Genomic DNA, 19,203 nt, shown 5'->3' with positions numbered 1-19,203 from the left:
GCTATAGTGTGTGTGTAGGTCAGAAGACAAATTGTAGGAACTGGTTTTCTCGTTCCTCCACATGGGTCCTGGGTATTGAACTCAGGTTGTTAGGCTTGGCAGCAAGTGTCTTTTCCTACTGAGCCATCTCAACAGCCCTAAATATATTACTCTATTTATTAATTTAGTTAGTAATTTTTTTTTTTTTGGTCTTTTTGAGGCAGGGTCTCTCTGTAGCCCCAGCTGTCCTGGAACTCACTATGTAAACAGGATGGCCTTGAACTCAGGGAATCATCTGCCTCTGCCTCCCCAGTGCTGAGATTAAAGGCCTGCACTACCACGCCTGGCCATATGTTACTCTTTTTAAGAAAATTTTATTATTTTTATTTTTATGTGTATGAGTGTACTGCCTACATGTATGTAGTGCACCCATGTGGTGCAATGCCCATGGAGGTCAGAAGAGTGTGTCAGATCCCCTGTAACTGGAGTTATGGACAGTTGTTAGCTACCATGTGAGTGTGGGGATTCAGACTAGGATACTCTGCAAAAGCAGCCAGTGCTCTTAACCACTGAATATGTTACTCCAGCCCTGTTAAATATGTTACTCATAATGCTGTAACATAAATTACTGGAAAAAAAACCAACCACTTTTGGTCTTCCTGTTTGCAATCCCCACTGTCACTGCTATTGTAGGGTGTTGCATAGAACTGTCCTCTGACAGGAAAACCACTCACAGATGCCATCTTCCCAAGCTTGGTTGCACCCACTTGCCTAGGATCATCACAGCTAAGCTTGCTGACTGTTACACTCTGCAAGAAAGACGGGGCAGGGAGAGTCAGCCACACCTCCTAACCAACCAGTGGGCCCTAGTTACACGAAGGGGAGGGGCTGAGGGTATATTAAACTGAGGAAGCAGAGGGGAAGTTCTCTTGGCATTTTGTGTGGCTGCAAAGAGGTCACTGCCCATGCTTGGATGAAGACTTTCCAGTGTGGACTCAGGAGTGTGGGAGTACCCACATTCCTGTAAATAAACCCTCATGCATTGCTCTGTAGTAAGTCTAATAAACTTGCTGGTTTCCTAGACTGCAGTTTGGCAAAAACATATCTCAATTTGTCATAGGGACCAAGGGAGAAGGGGGCAGACGTTGTCTACCCCTCCCAGAAGGAATTTTAGCTATATAGGGACAAGCGGTTTTGGAGTCAGGAAAAGATGGGAAGTGCTCTTGAGAGGACTGGAGGTTCAGGGAGCAAGACATAAGGAGAGAAGTGTCACAGCATGCAGGTATTTATTTCAGGCAATGAAGTAAATCATTAATGTTATACCTAAAGCCATAATTATTCTTGTATAAGCAGCTATAGAATTCTGATATGGGGGAAAGTTAAGTGATGAAAGACTCAGTAGTACCAGAAGAATGAAAAAATTCTGGCCTCTATTGTCACCTGAATGCAATGTGGCATATACTCACAAACACACATACACATAAATAAAATAAATCTCTTAAAATGATGAATTCTTCATGTCAGCATGAAATTATGAATAGGACATACTCTGTACTTGCTAATTTGTAAATTTTAATAATTTATAACTGAAGTTTATGATCAGATTTGATTAGATTTCTTCTTTTTTAATTTTTTTTTTTTTGTCTTTTTGAGACAGTGTCTCCCTATAGCCCCAGCTAGCATGGAACTCACTATGTAGACCAGGCTGGCCTTGAACTCATGGAGATCTGCCTGTCTCTGCCTCCCAAGTGCTGGGATTAAAGGCATGCACCACCATGCCCAGCCTAGATTTCTTTTTATTTTCTATAATCTAAAATTCTAAATACAATTCACAGGTTATATTGACACTGTTTATGTATCTGGGCTCTATTTTACATAATTCAGAACATAAACAATAACAACCCCCTCCCCCAGCAATAAATAAGGCTCCATTTACTTTAGGACAGACTTGGGTAGCTGAGAGACTTTGAGTATCACTAAATTTCTCTAAGCCATAGTTTCCTCCTGTGATGAAAAAGAAGAATGATCTCTCTTTTACAAGAAGATCATGATCATAATCATCAAAACAGGTTGGAGGGATGGTGTATATTGTAGGGGTTTTTTTTGTGTGTGTATGTTTGTGTGTGTATGTATGTGCCTGTGTGTACCTGTGTGTCTGTGTGGAGGTATTTACACAGGAGTACAGTTGCCTGTAGAGGACAGAATACATCAGAATTTTGAAGTTGGAGTTACAAGTTGTGAGCCATTCATTGTGGGTGCTGGGAACTAAACTTGGGTCCTCTGCAAGAGTAGTATGAGTTCTTAACCACTGAGCCATTGGATTTTTCTTAGATGTACTAGCTGAGTTGTCAGCAAATGTCATATCTCTTGCCATCTTAGGTATTAGTCACTTCGGGACTGATACATGTCCTTGGAATGGTGAAGCACATAGAGCATTCCTGATTCCATTTCATAATAGCTTCTTCAACTAAACTACTTAAGTGTCACAAAAAAGGCCAGAGGTAAAATAAAAAAACAAATCTATCAAGAGGCCTAGAGAAAAGGCCAGGATAGTGCATGTCTTTAATCGTAGCACTTGGGTGACAGAGGCAGGTGGGTCTCTGTGAGTTCGGGGCCAGCTTGGTCTACACAGCAAGTTCCAGGCCAGTTGGGGCTGCAGGGAGACCTTGTCTCAAACACACACACACACACACACACACACACACACACACACACACACACACACACACACAAAGACATGGACTGGCAAGATGGTTCAGCAGGTAAGCCACCACCACTAAGCCTGATGCCTGACCTGAATTCAATCCCAGGGACCGATAGGGTAGAAAGAACTGACTTTTGCAAGTTGTTCTCTGACCTCTACATGTGCTTTATGCCCTGATAAATTTTTTTAAAATGTAATTTTAAAAAAGACTGGGGCCATACTGAATGCCAGAGATTCATTTTAACATATTTCAATGGAAAAAAAAAGCCATAGAACATTTTATTTACTTTTTATTTTATGTGTATGAGTGTTTTGCCTGCATATAAGTGCACCATATGCATGCAATGCCTGTGGAGGCCAGAAGTTGGTGTCAGATCCCCTAGAACTGGACTTACTGATGGTTGTTAGCCTCCATGTAGGTGCTGGGAACTGAATCTGGAGCCTCTGGAAAAGCAGTCAGTGTTTTTAACTGCTGAGCCATCTCTCCAACCCACAGAACATTTTAAAATAAATCTTGGAAAGTGCTAAATGACACATATCTCTTTTGTGAAATTTCACTGAAACTTTGTTCTGGTTGTATGGATGAAGGCCTCTGAAATGCTTTAGATTAGACTCTGTTTTAGCTAGTATTACTGAGGCCTCAGAATGATGTTTTCAGAAGTTTCCTCACTTTATAAGTTAGTTATTGCATAAACAGTAAGCTATCATTTATGAATAATCTCTAACCTCTAATATAATCTTCAGCTCAATGGCTGGACTGCTGGGTGAAGATTATGGACTGAATGCCTGTTTTCCCTCCTCCTTGGGCACCGAGGTCCCTTCAACCTATCTTGGGCTCCAAGCTCCGTTCTGGCTCTGGGCTGATCAGATCCACAACTCACATGAAAGCAGGGTACTAGCTTCAGTGCTGGTTCAACTCTACATTCTCTTTTTTATTTTATTTTAGCCAGGGTCTCACTGTGTAGCCCTGGTTGACCTGGGACTCACTATGTAGACCAAGCTGGCAATGAATTAACAAAGCTTCACCTGTCTCAGTCTCTACCTCCCAAGTGCTTGGATTAAAGATGTGTGCCACCATGCCACCATGGAGTAAGTTTGAGAGCTGGGCCTGGAATGCTATCACTCCCTCTGTCTAAGGCCTGAATCAGGAAACCAAAGCACACTGAAGCAAAAGCTCCTGTCAAAACCATGCAGAAACCTCTGTAGGCTTTCAGTTCAACAGTGCTCATAAAGCACTTCAGAAGACTCAATGATCTTGGAGATACACAAGTTTCCAGATCCATCAAAGCTCTTTGATCATAATTCTAAGTCATTAAACCTAGAGAAAACAGAACCCTCCTGCTAGTTGCCTCAGTGAAGAAAAATTCCTAAAAGATCTTCGAAGGCAGAAGCACCACCTCTTCTTTACATCCTTCCAAAGAAATGCCAAATCTCAGTCTCTTACATTTACTGCTTCAACATCCCCCCTTGAGTTAGGAAAAATGAACTTTACCGTTTTCACCATGTTAACCAACTCCTTATCTGCACACAGAAAAGCCCGCATGTGCCCTTTACCTGGGCAGTCTCTTCCTCCTGCTTCCTCTTTTCCTCCTCTGTCTCCACCAGCCTCTGCTTGGTCAGGAGAAGCTCCTTATTCAGCACATCTGCTTTGTCTTCTGCCTGCAAGCCAGAGCACATCGCAGCTATAAAGAAAGGGAAGAAACTGTGTGCATGCTTTCTCCAGTCTCTTGGCTGACTACCTCAGGCCATTCTGTTCCCTTCCAGCTCACCTCAGTGGTGGCTTTTTTCTCTGGCCAACTATGTTCTAGGCATTTGGCTCACATTATTCCTAATCCTTACAGAATAATAATTTTACGGCTAATGACACAGATTTGGAGAGATCAAATAGCTGGCCTTAAATACTTAGCATCACAGTCATGACCTGAATGTGGATTTGAATGACACCAAAGTCCACGTTCCTTCTAAACATTTCTTGCACGTTTTCAGATGTCTCAAAAGCATGCACTCTGAGTTGATAGATGGGTCTGAGGAAGAGGGAGAGGATCGTAAGGAGACTTCTAACTGATGATGTATATGGAGTGCTCAGAGAGGACAAGTAGACAGGCTGATCCACAGCTAATATTTAGGTGGAAAAATTAAAAAACTAGCTGGGGTAAACTAGTCCACAAGGTCATTCATTCACAAAAGTCCATAAACAGAGTAAGGAGAAATTAAGGCCAAGATCCTATGATAGAGAGAGAGGCTGTGAGAAGATGAAGTATGTATCAAGTATATCCCAGCAAGAAAGACTACTAGAATAGCCAGGAAGAGCTCAGAGAGACTACTCTCTTTCTAACTTGGACAGAACCAACATTACCTAAAAAACACCTTGTCTATTTTAGACTCCAAAGTGCTGGCTTCATCCTTTGGTTCTGGCACATTCACATCCCAAACCTGCTCCACTTGTGCCCCAAACTACTCCTGCTGTTTGTCCCTCCCATTCCCCTCAATAGCACTGTAATAGTAAGTTACATGTCTTGCCACTAGACTTTAAGCACCAGGAGGAATCATATCTCCTTTGCTTTTCACTGTGTCCTCAGCATCACTGCCTCCCCACCCCCTAGGGGGCTAAGGATGAGTTCAGCAGAGAAGGCCCCAAGGCAAAGGAAAGGAAGCAATTTGAAGAAGCTGACAGCAGCCAAACATAATCCAAGCAATCGAGCACACTGGTCATGTGGCTTCCATCTATATTTTGCCATCTCTTCCACACGTCCAGATGGCCAAGCCAGCAGTCTTCTAGAAACTGGCAGAGAAGTGTAACCCAGCTTCTCTGTTCTCACTGCCTTTCAGTTTCTGTCTTCAGAGCATTTGGACTACTGGGTATTTTAGGTGAAAAAGTCCCTTAGAAGTCTTTAAGACTTAGGGCAAGGGATGTGGCTAAGTTAGTAGAGTACCTGCCTAGCATGCACAAGGCCCTGGGTTCAATCTCTAACACCATTTAAACTGGACATGATGGGGCATGACCACAATCCCAACACTGAAGAGGTGGAGGCAGGAAGATTAAAAGTTTAAGATCATCTTCAACTACATGGTGATTGTGAGGACAGCCTGGGCTATGTGAGATACTGACAAACATATACACACACATACACACACACACACACACACACACACACACACACACACACTTGAGGACAGCTTGGGCTACGTGGGATCCTGACACATACACAAACACATGGAGTCTTAAAGACTCTGAGATTTATTCTGGTTCATTAAATTTTAGGCAATGAGGGCAGCTGTCACTTGGTTCAGTAGGTAAAGGGATGGGCCCACTCAGCCTCACAATCTTGAGTTGGAACTGCAGGACCCATATGGTAGAAGGATAGAACTCACTCCCACAACTTATCATCTGACTCCACATGCATACTGTGGCATGTACACGCCACTCCCCCAAACACAAAGAAATAAATGAAATAAAAAATTTAAATTTTAGGGGAGAATTTTAAGAGCATAAAGGCATACTAAAATTAGAAGTAGATCTAAAAATGTAATTTGCAAATGCTGCAGGTCAAGTTTTCACTAACTGTAGGATATCTCAGATGACAAGATCAAAACCTTGAATTCTAGAGCCATCGGACAGATGACTGAGGTGACTCACAAAGCAGGGAGACCCTTTTTAAAGTCTCTGATGGATGGTCACAGGGTGGTGTGTCAAAAACAACTTACCTTGTCAATGTTCTTAAAAAGCTAATCAAATATACCTCCCACTGGTTCTACCTCTACCTGATAATGAGTTCCACCAATAAAAAAAAAGATGGCAACAAACCTCCTCTTACTATACCCTTGGAAAATTTTACTTTGCGAGGGAATGATGGCAAATCAATTTAAAACCTCTGTGTTAAAGTTAAGTAGGAGTCATCAAAAGAAGACTAGATCTTAATGACCGAATTTTCTCTCTAAAAACAGGTTTTAGGAATTTTGTACAGTCAATCGCACTATACCTCAATTAAGCAGGAATTTTCAGCAATGTTAAATTTGCATAATATTAAACAGTTATATAAATTCCATCCTCCATCATAATTTGATAGGCTGAGTAGAATACTATCAAGTCTTCAATCACATGAATGTCTCATAATGCTTACTGATATTTGAAATTCAGATCACAATAGATGGCTTCTATGATATAAATACAGGACAGAAACAGACATTGCAATACCTGCTTCAATTAAAAATCAACTGATAACTTGATGAAAAGGCTTGGGTCTAAGAGGGATGAGGATCTTGCTCAAATGCTTTCTGAAAAAACTTGTAAGCCAGTTATTCAATTTAAAACAAAACGAGGATCCATAGTTTCGGCCTGTGGTCAGGAGGAACTCAGACACATCTTCAGCGGCAAAGCACTAATCTTTTCTTTAAAAATATTTTATTTATTATTTTTATCTTATGTGTGTGAATGTTATGCCTGCATGTAGGTAAGTGCACCCATGTCGTGCAATGCCAGCAGAAGACAGAAGAGGCTGTTGGATCCTCTGGAACTGGAGTTACAGACAGTCGTTAGCTGCCATGTGGGTGCTGGGATTCGAACCCAGGTCTTCCAGAAGAACAGTCAGTGTTCTTAATCGCTGATCCATCTCTCCAGCCCTGGGAAAGCACTAATCTTATCTCTTCTTTCTTGTTTTTGAGAACAGAGAAAGACAGAATAAAAGAGACCCTGAAAGGGACCAAAAACACTAACATGAAGATGTTTATCATTTTTGATCCCAAAGGAATTCTTATTTAAGGAGTTTCAGGGCAAGTACCAGAAGAGAAGGCTGCTTCATTGAAGGGAAAATCTGAAGCACTTTTGCTTCTGAGGGCATCCAGGATGCCTGAGCCAGCACTATAGAGCAAGGGTGAGAAATGACTTATTTTGGGAAAACAAAAAACAAAAAACAAAAACAAAATCTAATTACTGTTTATTTAGTTTACATATGGTCTCACATACAACTCACTTTCATGTTTGTTTAATGTTTGCTATTTTGGTTATGAGATGAGACTCTGATACGCTGAATGCAAAGGTACTAGGCAAACAGGGAAAGCAGGTGAAGGCAGTTTTTTATTCCCAGGCTGATGGCCTTCTGTGAAGACCAGAGGGCAAGATGGCTGCTTTGACAAGAAAACAACTCCCACTGAGGGAGAAACTGCATAATCAAAAGTCAGAAGAAGAAAAAAAAGTCAGGAGATATGCACGAAATGGCAGTTTTTATTCATTCATCTAGACAATTAGCTGTGAAAGGAAGGTTCCTTTTGTTTTATTTTTTAATTTTTATTTGTTATTTTTATTTTATATGTATGAGTGCATGTATGTGAGCGCACCCATGTCATGCAATGCTGCAGAAGTCAGAAGAGGGCATTGGATTCTCCTGGAACTGGAGTTAAGGACAGTTCATAGCCACAATGGGGGTGCTGGGAATCGAATCCATGTCCTCTCCAAGAGCAGTCAGTGCTCTTAACCGCTGAGCTATCTCCCCAGCCCCAGAAGGTTCCTTTTCAAAAGGTAGAAAGAGGGAGGCCTGGAGAAAGGAATATAGAGAAGGAAGAAATGAGAGGATGACAGAATCTTTTCCATGTAGGTATATGTAGATATTGTGAAAACATGTATTTATGTGGATGTATGTTTGTAGGTGCATGTGCATGTATAGGCACATATGGAAGTGAGATGTTGACACTGGGTGTCTTTCTCAGTTGCTCTCCATCTTATTCTTTGAGACAGGGTCTCCACTGAACCTGGAACTCACTAATTCTATTACGTTGGCAGGCTAATGAGTTCCTGGGATCCACTGGGATCCACCTGTCTCTAGTGCCTCAGTGCTCAGGTTACAGATGTACAACACTGAGCTTGGCTTTCATATGGGTGCTAGGGGTCCAAATGCAGGTCATCATGGTTGCATAGCAAGCACTTCACCTACTGATCCAGCTCCCCAGCCCCTGGAATTCTTGTTTTAGGAACTGATTTATTATCCCACCAGAAGCACATACATTTAAAATACAAAGTGCTCCTTAATTTTAGCTCTGTACAATATTCAGCTTTTTTTTCAGGAGTACTTATAATAGCAACCATTTCAGACTAATTCACAAAAGGGATTCTCCTGTGAAATGATTTCTTAAATTTTTTTTCTGTTTATTTTTTCTGTTATATGTTACATGCTCCTTCATATACTATGTATATTACAATACATATTGTTTTTCTGGCCCCATTATTATAAAATTTTATTCCAAAAACAAACATTTTACAGATATACCATCATTCTTCTCTACTACTGGGCATGTACATTATTTCTACTAGTTAACTATTGTAAGTAACACTGCAGCAAACAAACTTGTGCATTCCTTTTTTTACTAAATCTCTTTATTTTTTTTAAAGATATCTTTCCAAGTTGGAGAATGAATATGTCAGTTTTCTCATTTCTAAAATAAAGGATTTAAATGGGGCTGGAGAAATGGCTCATCACTGGATGCTCTTGCAGAGGACCTGGATTCGATTCCCAGTACCACATGGTGGCTGACAACCATCCGTAACTCCAGTTCCAGGGGATCCAATGCTCTCTTCTGACCTCCTCCGGCACTGTACAACATGGGTGCACTTACACACATGCAGGCAATACATTCATACACATAAAAATAAAAAATAATAAAATATTTAAAATAATTCTTGCTTCAAAAGTTAAATTAGCACAAAAAGAAATAATCATTCTGCAAACTAAAACAAAGAAACAACAACAACAACAAAAAGGGGTGGGGTAGAGCTGTGGACACATAGAAGACAAAGCTTGAAACGCTGTCTCATCTCTAGTGGGTCCAGTAAATGAGAATGCTATGGAAATACCTGAAACCCACCATGAAAGACAGGGCACCTAAAATGCTGACGAACAGAGTTAGAATTGGGAAAGCAACATCCTCACAGACAGCTGTAGCAGAATCAGCAAAAGGAACAGCCTTCCCAGTTAGTGATGCCAATGAAGAATCTGAATTAAAGGCCACACTGAAAATGTAAGACTGAAGACTCCTTAGGCAAATCAGTGGCATGTGATATCCCTGAAGATTTAGCTCTTCCTGTACTGAGGGCTAGTCCTCTGTCCAATCTGCTCCCTATTCTACTCACTGGAAGCAAAACACAAGCAGTTCACGGCTGTGCAGAACAAGGCAAAGGAGCAGAGTGAAGTTGAAGAAAGCAGCTCAGGGTCACCGAGGGATGGAGGAAAGAAGTCAGCAGAAATTTGTTCAGGGTCCAGTTTATTCATGTATATTTGTGATTACTCTTCTAAATATTTGTTTCAGAAGCAAATACTCATGTACAGATTTCTGGTTACCCCAATATAGAGACTGATGGGGAAAGTATGATGGTTTTGATTTTTACCACAAGCCATAGGCATGGAGAAATATCTTTTGGAGGTCTTGCATGCTTCCACTACTGTACATTAACAACTCTGCCTCATAGGAATATCAGGAAGAGTGAATGAGATAATGCCTATCTTATAAATTGCTATGCAGAGTGCTTGGCACACAGTAACTAATCAGTAAAAAAAATGTATGTAATTATTTGCTTAAACCTTAAGTAGGCTTACTACATACTACCAAATACCTTTAAATTTCCCTTTAGCTAATTTCATTGTATCCCTATTGAGCCCAAATGTTTACTTTTTTCATTTAGTTAGTCATCTTAAGAAAATTAATAGATAGTAAATGATTCAAAATGGCAAATCTAGTTTGGGTAAAACCCATCTGAAGAGCTGGGTGTGGTCACACACACACTTTTAATCCCAGCACTCAGGAGGCAAAGGCAGGTGTATCTCTTGAGATAGAGACCAGCCTGGTCTACAGCCTGGTCTAGCTAGGGGTACAGGGAGACCCTGTCTCAAAAAGACAAAAAACAAAACACCATCTAGAAAGCTAGTATGGAACCAGGACTTTCTATACGGTCCTGCTTTCCTGCAGTCAGACTGAGCTGGTCCTGACTGAATGGAATCTTTCCTGGCTCTGGCTCTCTCAGCCATACATTTCTTCTATGACTTTTATCAAATTCCAAATGGGACTAGCTGTATAGAGTTTATAGTTAAATAATTTTTTTAAATGGGCTTCTTTTGCTACTTCCTATACCTTGTAGTCTAAGCATCACAATTTGGTTCTTTCTCTTTGTCTTTTCAAAATCAATTTGGGGGTTGGGGATGTAGCTAGTGGTAATGCATTTGCCTAGCATACTTGAGTCCTGAGGTTTGAACTGTGGCTTTACATGGGGGCGGGGGGGGGAACAATATTACATTTAATGCTGGTTTCCTAAGCTTCCTCCTGCCCTGTTAGTACCATTTTCTTTAATATTTGGGTCTTATCTTCCACTTAGAAAATTTTGAGTAAAAAATTTAGCAGTTTATATTAGAAAAGAAGTTGTGGCAGAGAGTTACTTTAGTTATCCTTTAATTTTAAGCAGACTGGGATTATTAGTGGATCTGTATTTAAACAATGTTAATACCTAGTTACTACATAGGTAATAATGATTTTTTCCTTTCAGACTCAAAAGTCTAATTCTTAATTTTTTTTGATCTCTTAATGGAATATTTACATTTTAGAAGTCAGAAAAACAATTTTTGTGAGACACTTTTTTAGAAGTGTAAAAATGTAAAGCTGCATAAGACTGCTTCCACCTTAGCAATCATTTCTGGAAAATGACAGCAAAAGAAAACAGGAAGTCCAAAGACTGTCAGCACTGTTGCAAAGAACAAAGGAAGAACAATAACAGAAGGGGCCCTTGGCGACAGCTAACATGTAATAAACATACTCTGAAGTGCTTTGGAATTCTTATATCATCCCTATGAGGTAGATACTTTTTATACCTATAGCCTAATAAAGAACTTGCCAGGGTCACAAGGTTAGAAGATTCACACCAAGGCAGTCTGGCCTTAGCCACTAGTTAATTTAATAGCCTAGTTCCTGAATATTTTTTTCCCTGTTTTGTTTTGTTCTGCTTTTTTTTTTTGAGATAGGCTCTTATTGTAGCCCAGGCTAACCTTGAACTTTATTGATCTTCCTGTCTCTATCTCCTGAGTGCTAGATTACAGGTGTGTACTGCCATGCCTTGCCCAACTCTTCATGTATATGCTTCATGAACAATTCTACATTTGTCACAGATGAGGACTCTTACTGCAACAAAAAAGAAAATGCTTGCAAAAATCACAGTGGCACTAGTATGCTCCTGATGACTAATATTCTTAGGTAATTATGCTGATAGCTCTTCGTTTAGGAAAAGTACGGTCAAAGGAAAGAAACAGCAAAGTAGTTTATAGCATTTGAAAAAGTATGTAACACAAGTTGTTAGGAAATAATCCAAACCTTTCTCTAAGACTCTCTGAAATTAGCACAAGCAGTCCCCTCCCACCTGCCACCCACCTAGTCATCTATCCAGCAGTTCACTGGTGTTAAGAACAGAGTGAACCTGGGGGAAATGCTTTGAGAGCAACTTAGTCCTTGCCCTTGAAGAAGCTCTTGTAGTCTCATTTCTCTCTAGTCAAAGACAAATGTACCTGATCCAAGTCATTGCGCAGAGCAATTTTGCTGGTTACTAGTTCATGGGCAAGGTCATCGTTCTCTTGCTCCAACCTCATGCTGGCCTCTTGTAATCTTCGGTTCTCCCTCTGTGGAAAAAGAGCAACAGTCAGAGGTACACATCAGTGCCTGCACTCAAGAGCAGAAACCAAAGGAACTGGTGGGGAAAAACAAACAACAGCAACAAAGTGAACTTTCAAAGGTGTACAAGAAGGTGCAAGTGGCATAGGAAGGCAGGTTGCTGTCTGGGATCAACAGTGAGTTTAGCCAGCAGTGCGGATGCAGAAGTCTACCAGTGAAGCTTACCACCGTCCCCTAAACCCTCAAGACAGAAGAACTTCATAGATAAAATGGACAACAAGCATAGAATTTCCAAATGTACTCCCAACCTTGGGAGGTTTTCATATGGTCCTAGAACACAGACACATACAGTCCTTTGAAGCATGCACAGTAGCTCTACCTCTGACCCCAAGAAAAACTGCAAGACACAGTCGGGATGACACTGGTCATTTCTTAAAATTGTTTCTCCAAGATCAGGGACCAAATTAGTTGAAGCTGTTTAAAAATACTAAATCAGAACCAAGATATATGTTTTTTTTAAAAAAAGGACATATGGGTCTATGATTCTGCTATCAGCTGATATTTTTTATTCTTTACAAGCTGAGTGTAGTGGTGCATGACTTTAATCCCAGCACTTAGGAGGCAGAGCCTGATGGGATCTCTGTGAGTTCAAGGCCAGCCTGGTTTACACAGAGGATTCTAGGCCATTTGAGGTTACAGGGAGACCCTATCTCAAAAAGACTGAAAAAAAAAAAGGTATTATTTTCTTTTCTAAACACTATGCTTATGTTAGTAAGAACAATGGTCCCTGTAATAAATTTTCTAAATGTTTATTCTGTTATTCTGTTTTGTTCAAACTTCAGATTAAAAGATTTTGGGTATATCTAGTCAAGGTTTATCTGAGAACATTTGGTTTTTTACCCAAGCTTTATCTATATAGCACATGGTAATTAAAAGTACCAGACTGGTAGAATTAACATTATTGGATGTTTAACAGCCTTTGAGGCCCATACTAATCTGGTCAGAGGGACTTAAAGGACAGGTTTTGCCCCTTGCCCTCCAAGGTTGACTAAATTCCAGGGGACTATGGACCATCTCTCAAAATGTCCTACAACTGTGGTGAGTCACCCACCCTCTTGTTCAGGGAGACCATGGAGACCCTACCAGATGGATTTGAACCAGTGTCCAGTCTACAAAAGGAGGGTCAACTCAGAGGAAATACTTCCTCCAAGCTTCCAAGTGAAGCCAGCCATGGTCGAGTAGGACCGTTGACTTATCTTCACATAGATGGAATTGGTAAAAGAAAGGAGCCATGAGCTCCGCCCAAGCCCATGTGACCCCCGAGGAACAGATCCTCAAACAACCTTAAGTGTAAATATAAATTGATTTATTTGGGCCAACTGTATGGTCTTAAACACCCAAGAGGAAAGTATAACCAAAGAGCAAAGTGATCAGTATAGTTCTTTAAGGGTTCAAGGGATTATACTTCCCAGACATTAGGCTTAAGTCCATATAAAAAGTTATTTAGACAATTCTCTCTCATTGATGATTTTGTTCTGAATCAGAAAGTGCTGCTCAGATGTAAGACTTCAAATCTTGGTCTTCAATACTGTAGTGCCCACCTGTAGCTAAGGGAGACAACCTGCTATTGTTCTAAAATGATGGCTAAATTTATTTTCTCCCCCTACCTAGAAGCCTTTGAGAGGGAACTGACACTGATTCTAACCACTCCAACAGCTATCAAAATGCCTGAAAGCAAATCCTGAATCTATCACTCTCTAGTTCAGCCTTGGTAGACAAAAGGAAAATGAGGAGGAACCCAATAGATGGATGCTTTTGGAAGCCCTTGTCAAGAAATTCCAATGGCCTCTCATATGAGCATTTGAAAATTGCCTTGTTCTGACTTTTTTTCTAGTTCCCTGTCTGGAACTTGTAATGCTAATTACTCTTGCCTTTATTTCTCCTTCACATTTCCTATTTACCAGTCAAGGACTTTCTTTCCCCCACTAGAGATAAGAGTACACAAATTGGAAGTCTTTTGGATAGACCCACTGAAGGGGTACCCAACTGCCTTACCCTGCGTCCTTGTTCAGCATAGAAGAAGCCAGAGCAGTCTGCATCCCGATTCCCTATCCATAAGCTGGGTAACCTCTTCAGAGGATGGTGTGATAAGAACAGGAGGTAGGAAATGGCTAGGCAGTTAGTGTAAAAAGACCCCAAAGAAAAGTAGCCAGCTTCTTGACTAAAAGTTAAAATGTCCTTGGGCCTCTTAGAAATCAATATACTCTGTTCCAAAGGTCAAAATGTCAAAAGTTTTTGGAAGCTCTTACCTAATCCTTAAAAGATTTTAGGGGTACCCCTTCAGAGGGGAGAATGTTAGAGTAGCAAAAAGCCCCATAAAAAAAAAGAAGAAGAAAGAGTACATGAAATTATCAGAAAAAAGTGATGGGGAGATAGGGGAGGTGTTGGAGGGAAGGGAGTGGCCATGGATTGGATCAAAACACCTTATATGCTTAAATCCCTATATGAAATTCTCAATAAATTACTTAATTTTTTTGGATAAAATACATTACTGAGTTGGTTTTTCCCCCTTTGAACTCCCAGGAAAAGTTCAAAAGTTATGACAAGTAAGCCAAGTGATTAATTTTTATGAAGCAAGGCATTCCTTAGCTGGTCACTATGAGCTGGGTATGTGTATGTATATTTTCAGAATAGTAGTTTAGTGTTGTATATTCCACAGTATCAAACATACATTCTTTGCTACTGTTGGGTTGCAGGAGATTCAAAAAAGAACTGACAGGAAAGACTTCAGTGTGATGAGACTTTCCTGGTGGTAGATTTACACTCTTGACAGTATTTTCTGTGAAGGTAGCAAAAACCAGCTGAAGTACTGATAGAAAAACACAAAAGACAAATGTATGTTCTGGAAGATAGTGTGTTACAGGATACTGGGCGAGGGGGGGGGGATCAATTTTATCTACTAGAGAACAACCTGGTGCTTGTTATAGAGACAGAGAACATAATCTCTAGTAACCCCCTGCCCTCTCCATTTCTGAAGAATGACTAAAAAACAGATGGTAAGTGCAAGGCCTGAGACTTACAAGGGAGTAGAGGACCTGGAAAGAGGGAAGGCTGGTAAGAAAGTTAAAAGAAGTTGAAGTCAAAAGGTCTGCACTTTAACTATGACTTTTCTTTTGGAAAAAAAATAGACTGAGATAGTTAGGAGATATAAAAAAATTCTTGCAAAGCAGAGCTATTAAAAAACAAAAGATAGAAAAAAATCCAAATCACCCAAAATACTTTGAAGTAAATTCATGGCAGAATTCCATAGTAATATACATTAGAGAAAAAAATTTTCAATAACAGGAAGTACTTATGGTAGGAAAAAAAAAGGCAACTAGAAAATCCCATTTTTATAATAATAGATGACAAGAGATACTAGTATAGGTAGTGGGCTATTTTGGGGGGTTATCTTTGTCCTCTCAAAATGTTTCCAAGTTTTCTACAATGAACATAATTCATTGACAATAGGATTTTAAAAAACTTTTGTTAAATACTTCAATTCAGAATTTCAATTAAAATACAATGAGAAATTAAAATAAAATGAGAAGAAAAAAAAGATTTATGTCTACTGCTGTATAAGATTATATTCTACACAAAACCACACAGGACCTTCCCTGTGATTAAGAAAATATTTCACCCCAAAAGTGCTTCTCTCCTTGTCAGGAACCTGCCCCCATATGTTCCTAAAAAGACAGTACACTTTGAACTGGTAGGGCAACTTATATTTATTAAATTCTGTTTCCTCAGTCTATACAACTTCTACCCTCTCACAGAAGCATACACATGATATACACAAAGTCTTTCACAGTTGAACCTTTGCTGAAGGAACCCAATTTCTAACAGGGGCTAGAGAATTTGTCTGTTTTTCTGAGACATCAATTATTTCTTTGTAGAAAGTACTCAAATGCTTATAGAAAACAAATTTTAAAAACACACTTCAGAAACTTCAATAAATTTCCTCCTTGCCAGGAAAAAACAGTAATGGCCAGCAGTTTCAACATCACATATTTCACAAGGCAGTATGCTAGGGTGGGGAAGAGATTTTTCTCATTTCTTGGTAAGTCCCTTCAAGAGGCCAAGATAAGATTATTTCAGTACCTGTTCCTGAGTTAAGGGCCCTGCTTCTACTGAGATTGCACCCACAGAACACCAAGATACAAAATACTTCCTCAACTTGTTCTTATATTGCATTAATTTGGTACAAGTGAAAATGTCATAGCTACCAGTTTTTCAGGTTACTGTACGTGTTTAAAATTGAGTTAACCTCCAGGTAAAGTCATACAATGCCCGTGGGAAAGTACTTTGTTCAAGAATTTAAAAGCCGTAGCAGGTAGAGACTTCACTCTCAATTAGAGACAAATGTCTGATGGATTATGTATTACAGAAACAAGTTGAGTGTGCGCAGCCAAAAGTCTGACTGGAAACTTTTCACTGCTACTTCGACTTGAACCCTTCATCATGATACACAATTAAAGAGGTAGGGGTAGGGGTAATAGGGGCCTGTGAAGTGAGTAGCCAAGGGTCCCTAAAAGCAGACTAACCCACAGTACATGCCTACTGGCTTTTGCTTTAGCAAGCAGCTTCAGTTTGGTGTCTGCAAAGCAAGCGGCACAGTGGGAAATGTCAGACTCCTGCTCTTCACTCACAGACAAGGGAAAGCAAGCTACAGGGCCAAAAATGCAGTATCATCCTCCAAAGTACGAGCCTGGGTAGTGAGGTGACCTCATGACATACCAGAGACACCAAGTGCTATGGAATGCAATAGTGAGACACTACTGCAACGGATATTTATGTGAAGAACTTGCCCGAACGCACCAAGGCTTAAAACACATTATAATGTCTTTTCCAGCCCTTCCTAAGGAGCCAAAACTACTCTCAGAACTGCTTTCCTTCACACCCCACTGGAGGACAAAGTTGGCTTTGACGGGTTCAGGTCATTTTGAAAGGTTGGCAACATCTGACTGAGGGAAAAACTTTGAAGTCAGCCCCAATAACCTCTGTGAGTGCAGATATCCACACAGTGTACAACTGAAAGGCAGACGTGCTGAGAGCTCAGAGCCTGTTAACAAAACAGGCTCCCTTTGCCATGCAGAAAAGATTACAGGAGACACAAGCTATATAACTCTGAAAACCTATATCACACTTCTGAAACGCTCTATTGCACACAGTTGACACCACTGAAACAAAAAGCACACAACAATTTTCCCCAGTCTCTCCCTCCCCTCTTGCACAGAAAGTTTGGTTAGTAACTTTTAGGAGGAGGATACCGCATTTTTCAGAAACAGACACTAACAGACATACATAGATTTAAAAAAAAAAACAACAAAACTTACCTCCTCAAAGGTCATTGACCAACTACCGTTTTCAACCATTGGTACAAAGACAATTGAAAAAAGAAAAGGAATCTCCAATGAAATTGCACACCTACTAATACATTTAGGAAATGCCAGGAACAAAAACAGACACTTGTTAATACTTGTTTGCTGTTTTGTTTTTTCAGAGTGTCATATACTCTAAGTTATCTGTCTCTGTGACTGCAAACATTCAATGGGAGAAAAATATACTTGAGGCTGCCAATGGGCAAGTCTCAACTCAGGAAGACTCATGCTTGAAAACTCCTCCCTCTCCACATTGCTATCTGCAGTTTGCATGACTTATGAAAATGCTATGTGCGAAACTATTAGCAACTACGGATGAGTTGTTGATGCTGTGTTAAAGCTGGGTGGAAGGAACTTCCTCATAGGATATGGTCAGAACTTTGCAAAATAGTTCATCTTCTGGCAAAAGAGAATCTGCTAAGCATGGAAATGCAAACGAAAAATGCTTCTACTTCCCAGTTATTTCTGGAGGCTGACGTTTGGGTGAAGCTGTCCAAGGGGTGGTGATGAAAAACCAGAAAAATGAGAACTGGCAGGAAAAGGAAATGGACTCAGCTTTTCAGGGAAAAAATGATGTGGAAGGCGGTGGCTACCCTCACTCAATGTTTTGAGTGTGTTGTCTGCTGCTATGATGAATTCTTGGCACAGGTTTTTAAAGACATTCAAGGATCAGGAGAAATGTTTCTCTGAAAGACCTGGTACAATTTTATTAGCAGCAAAGCCATCAACTCTTGCATGTTTTCTTTTGAATATCTCTTTTAAAGGAGTTGATAATTATACTTCAATTTTTAGAAGACATTTTTTTATATGTAGATATATGAATGTCTACAGATGAAATGTCTAGATGTCTATTTTGTGTATAAATGAAAATTTGGTAAGAAATCCTGGCTATTTAAAACTGTTGAATGATTTCCTCTTTTCTTATCATATTCAATTTCATCTTTCCTGTAGCAATTTAAAAAATTTTAAATGTGTTAGGCATGGTGGTGCATGCCTTTAATCCCAGCATTCAGGAGGCAGAGGCAGGAAGATCTCTGTGAGTTCAAGACCATCCTGATCTACATAGTGAGTTCCAGGCAAGCTGGGGCTACAGGGAGATCTGGTCTTAAAAAGAACCCCCCAAAAATTTTAAAGTGTAAATATAAAAGGAAGATCTTGTCAGAAATAACAGACACCAAACCAGACTGCATTTCTTTACACATAAGAACCCACAGATGACACTGAGGCAAAGGAGTCAACACTTTCATGTTAAGTGGACGAACAGAAAAATATTTTTAGCGTTTCAGGCTACATATCCATGTTGAAATGATCCAACCCTATTACTGTTTTACAAAAGCAGCCATGAGTAAACATACCTGTGGTGGTATTTCAATAATTTTTTAAGTAATTAAAAAAACATTTTAATTATTATTTTTATTTTATGTGTATGCGTGTATTGCCTGCATGTAGGTAAGTGTACCCATG

The 19,203-nt window shown here is 39.9% G+C and overlaps 1 protein-coding gene across 7 annotated transcripts in view; it reads right to left on the bottom strand.

Moving 5' to 3' along the window:
• The window catches only part of Rabgap1l (RAB GTPase activating protein 1 like), an 848,174-nt gene that overhangs the window by 17,725 nt on the left and 811,246 nt on the right, over nucleotides 1-19,203 (bottom strand). For 4 of the 7 annotated variants that reach the window (XM_017796361.2, XM_008826095.3, XM_008826097.3 and 1 more), the window contains 2 exons: nucleotides 12,217-12,327; nucleotides 4,238-4,342 (listed from right to left, as the gene is read on the bottom strand). In XM_017796361.2, the coding sequence (XP_017651850.1) occupies nucleotides 4,238-4,342; nucleotides 12,217-12,327 (216 nt within the window). Of the gene's footprint in view, nucleotides 1-4,237; nucleotides 4,343-8,892; nucleotides 9,267-12,216; nucleotides 12,328-17,694; nucleotides 17,951-19,203 lie in introns of those variants that run through there. The other 3 variants (XM_029560175.1, XM_029560173.1, XM_017796360.2) reach the window with 3 other exon arrangements.

Source organism: Nannospalax galili, unplaced genomic scaffold (assembly GCF_000622305.1).
Source record: "Nannospalax galili isolate Female #2095 unplaced genomic scaffold, S.galili_v1.0 scaffold429, whole genome shotgun sequence".
Taxonomy (NCBI): Eukaryota; Metazoa; Chordata; class Mammalia; order Rodentia; family Spalacidae; genus Nannospalax; species Nannospalax galili.
This window is presented reverse-complemented; position numbering and strand designations above follow the sequence as displayed.